This window comes from Littorina saxatilis, linkage group LG1, assembly GCF_037325665.1.
Source record: "Littorina saxatilis isolate snail1 linkage group LG1, US_GU_Lsax_2.0, whole genome shotgun sequence".
Classification (NCBI taxonomy): Eukaryota; Metazoa; Mollusca; class Gastropoda; order Littorinimorpha; family Littorinidae; genus Littorina; species Littorina saxatilis.
Window position 1 is genome coordinate 109,032,996 of NC_090245.1, and position 9,908 is coordinate 109,042,903.

The 9,908-nt window shown below is 44.5% G+C and overlaps 1 protein-coding gene across 1 annotated transcript in view; it reads right to left on the reverse strand.

Moving 5' to 3' along the window:
* The window catches only part of LOC138949640 (anti-sigma-I factor RsgI6-like), a 25,928-nt gene extending 18,223 nt beyond the window's left edge, over positions 1 to 7,705 (reverse strand). The window contains exons 1-4 of the mRNA XM_070321434.1: positions 7,266 to 7,705; positions 3,476 to 3,630; positions 2,586 to 2,681; positions 1,124 to 1,280 (exon numbers count right to left, since the gene is read on the reverse strand). Of these exons, the coding sequence (XP_070177535.1) occupies positions 1,124 to 1,280; positions 2,586 to 2,681; positions 3,476 to 3,630; positions 7,266 to 7,447 (590 nt within the window). The 5' untranslated portion in view covers positions 7,448 to 7,705. The remainder of the gene's footprint in view (positions 1 to 1,123; positions 1,281 to 2,585; positions 2,682 to 3,475; positions 3,631 to 7,265) is intronic.
* Between the last annotated feature and the right edge of the window lie 2,203 nt (positions 7,706 to 9,908).

Here is a 9,908-nt window from a genome sequence, read left to right on the forward strand (position 1 = left end):
AACCTGAAACAAGCGGTTTGTAACTGGAGTGAGACGGGACCGAGGTTAAACCTGAAACAAGCGGTTTGTAACTGGAGTGAGACGGGACCGAGGTTGAACCTGAAACAAGCGGTTTGTAACTGGAGTGAGACGGGACCGAGGTTAAACCTGAAACAAGCGGTTTGTAACTGGAGTGAGACGGGACCGAGGTTAAACCTGAAACAAGCGGTTTGTAACTGGAGTGAGACGGGACCGAGGTTAAACCTGAAACAAGCGGTTTGTAACTGGAGTGAGACGGGACCGAGGTTAAACCTGAAACAAGCGGTTTGTAACTGGAGTGAGACGGGACCGAGGTTAAACCTGAAACAAGCGGTTTGTAACTGGAGTGAGACGGGACCGAGGTTAAACCTGAAACAAGCGGTTTGTAACTGGAGTGAGACGGGACCGAGGTTGAACCTGAAACAAGCGGTTTGTAACTGGAGTGAGACGGGACCGAGGTTAAACCTGAAACAAGCGGTTTGTAACTGGAGTGAGACGGGACCGAGGTTAAACCTGAAACAAGCGGTTTGTAACTGGAGTGAGACGGGACCGAGGTTAAACCTGAAACAAGCGGTTTGTAACTGGAGTGAGACGGGAAGCTCCTGGGAGAACAAGTTGAACAAAAGTCGATTTGATTTGATGTGCACATCTTTGCATTTCTCTCAAATGAATCGCCTTGAAAATGTCAGTTTCCTGCAGTTCAACTGCAAAGCACATAAAACACATTAAACGGGACCGTAAGAACGCCGAAGACACACACCGGATTGAAACTGGTGTCATACCAGGCCTGAAAGTGGCGAGTATTTTACTCGCCATGGCGAGTAGAAACATGTAACTGGCGAGTAGAAATGTTCATCTACTCGCCAAATGTGAGTAAAGTTGCTGAAACAAATTGTTGGTTTTGCCAGTAAAGTTTGCTCTCTGGCTAGTAAATTGTCAGAATAACTAGTCAATGGCGAGTACACCATTTCTTTGACTTTCAGGGCTGCATACGTTTAATTCAGACTCGAAAAATAATTAATAGCAAATCCACCGTCATTATGGTCTCATTGCAAACCAAACGGAAGCTATATTCATCCACATGCGCAAAGTTACAATTTATTACCGGAAGTGAATGTCACCCATGCGCAGTTGGTTGATTCGTTGGTTGGCCTCTGTCTTCCAGTCAGCCAAGTCCGGTAACTCTACAATGGTGACGTCATCAAGCAGGAAGTCTATGCTTATGTCTGGTGCCTGGATCTTTAGCTTGCTCAACGAAACCGCTGGGGATAGAAAAGATAAATCAATTTTTGGAATGTTTGTAACAAACAAAAATTCTCACTGGTGGATAAAGGTTGATTTTCAAATATCAATCCATCGCTCTTAAGTTGAGCGGTAACTTTGCACAGCTGTTTCCCTCTACATGCATGTGTGTTAACTGTGCACAGCTGTTTCCCTATGTACAGGGTGACCCAAAAAAAAGAGTACCCAAACAAAACGTCATAAATTGAACAAAAATAAAGCAATCTTCATAAAATTTATTTACACACACAAGTAGCCTCTGCATGATTTGCACAGAAAAGTTTAGCGTTCTAGCTTGTCTTTCAGGAAAGTTATGCTCATTCTACAGAACATGCTCCAAATGGCCTCCCCCGGATTTAAATCCCCCAGATTTCTATCTTTGGGGGTTCCTGAAAGACAACGTCTACAGGAACAACCCACAGACAATCACAGAACTCAAGAGAGCCATCACAACAACCATTCGCGGAATCTCGCAACAGGAGTGTGTGCGGGTGATTGATAACTTTGCACGGCGAGTTCAAGTTTGCCTGCAGCGGCGCGGAGGCCATTTGGAGCATGTTCTGTAGAATGAGCATAACTTTCCTGAAAGACAAGCTAGAACGCTACAATTTTCTGTGCAAATCAAACAGAGGCTACTTGTGTGTGTAAATAAATTTTATGAAGATTGCTTTATTTTTGTTCAATTTATGACGTTTTGTTTGGGTACTCTTTTTTGGGGGGGTCACCCTGCACATGCATGTGTGGTAACTGTGCACAGCTGTTTCCCTATACATGCATGTGCGGTAACTTTGCACAGCTGTTTCCCTCTACATGCATGTGTGGTTTCAAGCCATGCCGTTGGGAGAGGAGAGGATGGGAGAGGTTGAGTTAGAAAGAGAGAGAGAGAGAGAGAGAGAGAGAAAGTGAGAGAGAGAAAGGAAGAGAGAGAGTGAAAGAGAGAGTGAGAGAGAGAGAGAAAGGAAGAGAGAGAGAGAGGGAGAGAAAGAGAGAGGGGGAGGGAGGGACAGAGAGAGGGGGATGGAGAGAGAGAGGGAGGGAGAGAGAGGGGTGGGGGAGGGAGAGAGAGAGTGAGGGGGAGAGATAGGAGGGAGAGCGAGAGAGGGGGAGGGAGGGAGAGAAGGGGAGGGAGGGAGAGATAGGGGGAGGGAGGGAGAGAGAGAGGGGGAGAGAGATAGGGAGAGAGAGAGAGAGAGAGCATCCGAACAGAATCTTACCCATTAATTTTAAGTGCAGGTAGTACACAACATTATGTCCTGCTTTGTTACCTTGTGTGGGAGCTCTGTTACCTTGTGTGGGAGCTCTGAAGAAGGCAGCCATGCGGAACCATCCATCCACTGAACGCACGGTAGTGTGGTAGGCCAGGTTCTCCTGGGAATGTTTACCTGCACTAACACCAAGACATCACTACCTGCAGCTGGATGAGTATCAACCACGAAATTTACAAAGCATTCATTGAAAAAATGCGGATGAAAGTCGCTTGTTTATTTCAATGCTTGTTGTTTTCTCATTTGCTGGGAGATTCGTTAAACACATAACTCTCAGTGACACTATTGAACATGTCGTATGCATTTAGCGCTTATTTTCTCTTTGTTTCTCAGCATTTAGGAACAGAGACGTTACTGACTGTTACCAATCGGGAATTGTTTTCTGTCGTCTAAACTCTTTGCTGGGGTTTCAACTCGAGTTGTACTTCTATCCACTCTGTACGTAAACTTTAATTACGATCACAGGTTAAAGGAGTGTTTCAAGAAAAACATCAACACTAAAATACAGTTTTGCAGAATTGACCACGCACACAGACACAGACACAGAGACATAGACATCGAAACAGAGACAGAGACACACACACACAGACACAGACACAGACACACAGACAGACCCAAATACACACACACACACACACACACATACATTTACACACACACACACACAAACACGCACATACATTTACACACACACACACACACACACACACACATACATTTACACACACACACATGCACACACACACACACACACACACACACACAAACACACACACAAACACTCTCACACAAACACACACACACACAAACACACACACACACACACACAAACACACAGACACACACACTGACACAAACACACACAAACACACACACAAACACACACACACACACACACACAAAGCTCTGACCAGTGCCGCTGTCCTGGTACTGCATGATTGCCCGGTATTTTTGGAAGAGTGTGCCCGGCATGTCGGTGAGCTGTTTAACGTAGGCAGAGAACTTGTACATCTTGCCCGGGGTCAAGGTCACCAGCTGGGCGGGGCCTTGGTGCGAGTTATGCATCCTGTGTCAGTCATTAACAGGAATAACTAGTTATGCATGCTGTGTCAGTCATTAACAGAAATAATTAGTTATACATCATGTGTCAGTCATTGACTGGAATAATTAGTTATGCAAGCTGCATTTCTATTTTTATTTTCTTACTTAATGATCCCATTACACATAAATGTGGGTAGCTTCCTCTCAGTGGACAGCTAGTAGCAATAAGGGTAGCTTCCTCTCAGTGGACAGCTAGCAGCAACAAGGGTAGCTTCCTCTCAGTGGACAGCTAGTAGCAACAAGGGTAGCTTCCTCTCAGTGGACAGCTAGTAGCAACAAGGGTAGCTTCCTCTCAGTGGACAGCTAGTAGCAACAAGGGTAGCTTCCTCTCAGTGGACAGCTAGCAGCAACAAGGGTAGCTTCCTCTCAGTGGACAGCTAGCAGCAATAAGGGTAGCTTCCTCTCAGTGGACAGCTAGCAGCAACAAGGGTAGCTTCCTCTCAGTGGACAGCTAGCAGCAACAAGGGTAGCTTCCTCTCAGTGGACAGCTAGCAGCAACAAGGGTAGCTTCCTCTCAGTGGACAGCTAGCAGCAACAAGGGTAGCTTCCTCTCAGTGGACAGCTAGCAGCAACAAGGGTAGCTTCCTCTCAGTGGACAGCTAGTAGCAACAAGGGTAGCTTCCTCTCAGTGGACAGCTAGTAGCAACAAGGGTAGCTTCCTCTCAGTGGACAGCTAGCAGCAATAAGGGTAGCTTCCTCTCAGTGGACAGCTAGTAGCAACAAGGGTCGCTTCCTCTCAGTGGAAAGCTAGCAGCAAAAAGGGTAGCTTCCTCTCAGTGGACAGCTAGCAGCAACAAGAGTCGCTTCCTCTCAGTGGAAAGCTAGCAGCAACAAGGGTCGCTTCCTCTCAGTGGACAGCTAGTAGCAACAAGGGTAGCTTCCTCTCAGTGGACAGCTAGCAGCAATAAGGGTAGCTTCCTCTCAGTGGACAGCTAATAGCAAGAAGGGTCGCTTCCTCTCAGTGGAAAGCTAGCAGCAACAAGGGTCGCTTCCTCTCAGTGGAAAGCTAGCAGCAACAAGGGTAGCTTCCTCTCAGTGGACAGCTAGTAGCAACAAGGGTAGCTTCCTCTCAGTGGACAGCTAGTAGCAATAAGGGTAGCTTCCTCTCAGTGGACAGCTAGCAGCAATAAAGGTAGCTTCCTCTCAGTGGACAGCTAGTAGCAACAAGGGTCGCTTCCTCTCAGTGGACAGCTAGCAGCAACAAGAGTCGCTTCCTCTCAGTGGACAGCTAGCAGCAATAAGGGTAGCTTCCTCTCAGTGGACAGCTAGTAGCAATAAGGGTAGCTTCCTCTCAGTGGACAGCTAGCAGCAATAAAGGTAGCTTCCTCTCAGTGGACAGCTAGTAGCAACAAGGGTCGCTTCCTCTCAGTGGAAAGCTAGCAGCAACAAGGGTAGCTTCCTCTCAGTGGAAAGCTAGTAGCAATAAGGGTCGCTTCCTCTCAGTGGAAAGCTAGTAGCAATAAGGGTCGCTTCCTCTAAGTGGAAAGCTAGTAGCAATAAGAGGAGTCTTTAACTGTAATCATGCAATCACCTGCGCGATGGCAGAATGGCAGAGGTTCGTCACGCACGTCACGTTGGGACGACGGCTTTTCCTCTTTTTTGGTAGTCACCTATTGTCATGCCTGAGCCATGTCCAGAAGTCCTCAACCCCTACCACCGCGGGGGTTTTCAGAGCTCTATAAGCATCAAACGCTGTTAAGAAACTTATGGTGTTTAATTTTTGATACCCAAACTTGAGACACTGTAACATTGACACTTTACGCAGATCAACCATACTTGGGTTTTGTTTGAAAAACAAACGTTGAATAACATAATAATGCTAGATTTGTTTACCCAAACCTGACACTGTAGTGACCCCATATTGACCTTGAAATGTGTATGGGGTCACCATGCAGATGGACACTGCTCCTAACCAAGACTCATTGTCATTGATTACTCAGGTGAGTCAAAAACCAACACAAAAACACAAACCAACCAACGCACCAACCAATCAACACGTCACAACCAACCAAAGTCCAAGAATGTATTACGTTTTGGTCGTAGATCTAATGAGCTAGTGGAAAGTGGTGACATGTGTCAAGACAGTCAGTCTTTCCTTACCCAGCAAACCCCAGCAAATAGACGAATTCCAGAAATAACTCTGTCGGGTTTTTGTTGGTTGTAGAACAGTTGCTTTCCTTTTTACATTTAGTCAAGTTTTGACTAAATGTATTAACGTAGAGGGGGGAATCGAGACGAGGGTCAAATGGTGTATGTGTGTGTGTGTGTGTGTGTGTGTGTGTGTGTGTGTCTGTGTGTGTGTGTAGAGCGATTCAGACTAAACTACTGGACCGATCTTTATGAAATTTGACATGAGAGTTCCTGGGTATGAAATCCCCATACGTTTTTTTCATTTTTTTGATAAATGTCTTTGATGACGTCATATCCGGCTTTTCGTGAAAGTTGAGGCGGCACTGTCACGCCCTCATTTTTCAATTAAATTGGTTGAAATTTTGGTCAAGTAATCTTCGACGAAGCCCGGGGTTCGGTATTGCATTTCAGCTTGGTGGCTTAAAAATTAATTAATGACTTTGGTCATTAAAAATCGGAAAATTGTAAAAAAAAAATAAAAATTTATAAAACGATCCAAATTTACGTTTATCTTATTCTCCATCATTTGCTGATTCCAAAAATATATAAATATGTTATATTCGGATTAAAAACAAGCTCTGAAAATTAAATATATAAAAATTATTATCAAAATTAAATTGTCCAAATCAATTTAAAAACACTTTCATCTTATTCCTTGTCGGTTCCTGATTCCAAAAACATATAGATATGATATGTTTGGATTAAAAACACGCTCAGAAAGTTAAAACAAAGAGAGGTACCGAAAAGAGTGCTATCCTTCTTAGCGCAACTGCTACCCCGCTCTTCTTGTCAATTTCACTGCCTTTGCCATGAGCGGTGGACTGACGATGCTACGAGTATACGGTCTTGCTGAAAAATGGCAGCTACTTGACTAAATGTTGTATTTTCGCCTTACGCGACTTGTTATTTCCTTGCTTTTCCATAAAAACACGAAAGTAAGTTGCACGTGATCTTGTAGACTTGCCTCAGTGTTGCTATTAAATCAAGGGAAAGCAACTCTTCCACTACCCTCAAACGGGTGTGCGACAAAAGGTCGAGGTTTACAATGTCGAGGCACAAAAGGTCGAGGTTTACAATGTCGAGGCACAAAAGGTCGAGGACATTTGGTCAAGAGTCAAAAGGTCGAGTGCGACAAAAGGTCGAAGGTGACAAAAGGTCAACAGCAAAACGTTTAAGGGACAAAAGGTCGAGGATTGGAAAAGGTCGAGGATTAAAATAAAGGTCGAGGATTAGAATAAAGGTCGAGGATTGAAAAAGGTCGAGGATTGAAAAAGGTCGAGGATTAGAATAAAGGTCGAGGATTAAGAATTTTGATTTCATTTTTAGTGTCCATTTAGTGACTCTTGACCAAATGTCCTCGACCTTTTGTGCCTCGACCTTTTGATCCTCGACGTTTTAGTTCTCACCCCCCTGAAACACTTGACAGAGTTATTTCCGAACACCGTCCAGTCCAACATATCGGTATCCTACCTGCCAGCACACCTGAGCGAGTGAGACCCGCCGTGTGCATCAGACGACCGCGAGATGCTGAAACCGTCCGACTCCCAGTGGCCTCGAAGCTCGGATTCGAACCCATGGTTCTGCACCGCGTTTTGCTGCGCGGACCCAAATGCTACCAAAAACGCACAACACACAAGCACCTTCGACCACATGTTTTGATGTAAAAAGGTGGCTTTTCTTGTGGAAGTACGGCGTTCCTGCACTCAATTGTAACGCAACAGCAATGCTTTTCGCTGTCGTTTTCTTTCAAACACTCATTTGTTTTCCGTTTCTTTTTCCGAAAGATGGCTGACCTCTGGTTCGGACTGGTGCAAACAGGTCGTCTGTTCTGAAGGCTTACATTTGTTTTTTGCTTTAAGTCGGTTATTTTCGCTATCTCCGACCCCCTTTGTTGCGCACAGAAAGACCCGCTTTACCTTTTTGAGGAGAAATAGGCTCCTGCTATCTTGAAAACTGGTGACCTGAATTCTTCACTACTCTGTCTTTCATTTCACCCATGCCGGACTATGCCTCTTACATAAAACGTTTTCGCCCAACATTCCGACGCATACAGTCAGTGCGTGACAGTCTATTAATAGCACAATAGCAGTTTACAATGCAGATGCAGTTGATTTCTGTAGCAAGGACATACAGACAGATTTTTTTCAGACATACAATCCGCCATCTTTGTGGGCAATATGACAAGTTGGTTAAGATAAAATTTTAATATTGTTGGTTATCTAAAAAAAAAAAAAAAAAAAGGATTTCGAGTTGTGTCTGACACTGTCAGTTGAATATCTGTCCAACGGATGAGGGAGCAAAACTGCGACAACAGGAAAACATTCTTAAAAGCAAAGGAATACTGAGTACAGTATTCCTTTGTTTTTTAACTTTGTTCATCTTACCACAGTCACTTCGTTCTTTAGATTAGGAAAACATTCTGGTAATTTAGGGAAAACCCTTGGATGCAATAACAGAATAAAACAAGTCTGTGAAAGCGATATATCAGACCATTCAGTCAACCTGTCGGCCTGACACGATTGGACATCGACACTGAAACATCAGATCGGCCATCGTTGAGACTACTAGAACTTGGATAGACGAAACCCTCAAACCGAGACGTGTGGAGCTGGTCTCAGCACAGAATGCCAAAAAAAAGAGCTAATTTGCAAAATCCCAATTTCTTTCAGGTGAAGCACATATTGAAACACATCATATCTATATATTTTGGATTTTGGGAAAACTAATAGGCCTACATTTTGAAGTTTCAAAGCTGAAATGCAGTCCCATAGTTTGAAAGGAATCGCTGTGCAAACACACACATACACACACTCTCTCTCTCTCTCTCTCTCTCTCTCTCTCTCTCTCTCTCTCTCTCTCACACACACACACTCACACATACAAACACACTCTCTCACTCCCTCCTTCTCTCTCTCTCTCTCTCGCTCTCGCACACACACACACACACACACACACACACACACACACTCCCTTTTTCACACGCACACACATACACACTACTCTCTCTCTCTCTCGTTATGGCTTCTCAAAGGAAGGCCAGTACATACAAATACACAAAAGCCGCCAGACCACATCACAAACAGAACTGAACAATCCCCAGGTGTTGCTCACATAGAGAGAGACACACACACACACACACACACACACACACACACACACACACACACACACACACACACACACACACACACACACACAGAGAAGCCGTATCTATAGAGAGATAGATGACAGTGTATTTTTCGCGTGGCTATAAATTGATTCGACCTTTGCACTTTTACAGTGAGGATAATTTACGGGTCCAATTTACGCTCTGGACACTGCGGTGACCTTCTAAAAATAGTAACAGAACGCCGGGAATATCCGAAGACGCCCCACTCATACTATAGTGCACCATACGAAGGAAGGGAGGTAAACGCTGAAAACCTGGAGAAGATGAGAAGATAAGGAAGAGTTACTTATAATGGTGAAATGAACACAAAAACCAAAATCGGTTCAGCGCTGCGCGCTGAGAGCACGTGTTGAAATATCTCATCGATGATATTGTGTCCGGGGTGTAGCTGAATACGGTGTCCAAATTTGAAAAAGATCCACCGAGAACTTTGGCTTTGGTGTGTCGGTATGGGGGCCCGAGTAGCTGAGGTGGAACCAAAATAGCTGAGGTGGAACCAAAATCGGTTCAGCGCTGCGCGCTGAGAGCACGTGTTGAAATATCTCATCGATGAGGTTGTGTCCGGGGTCTCTCTGAATAAGCCCACCAAATTTGAAGCAGATCCATCGAGAACTTTGGCCGTGCATCGCGAAGACACAGATACACAGACACACACACACACAGACACACACAAGTCGTATATATATATATATAGATGATTGAATTTTTATATGTTATGTTCGTCTGTCTTTATGTGTTGTATAAAGGACAGGTTGGAAGAATAGGCTTTGCCTAAAACCTTTATCCTTTTGTAATAAAGGTCCGAGTCTGAGTCTGAGTCTCTCTCTCTCTCTCTCTCTCTCTCTCTCTCTCTCTCTCTCTCTCTCTCTCTCTCTCTCTCTCTCTCTCTGATCTATCTCTCTCTCACACATACACAAAGACTCATGCGGACACAAACCAGAATT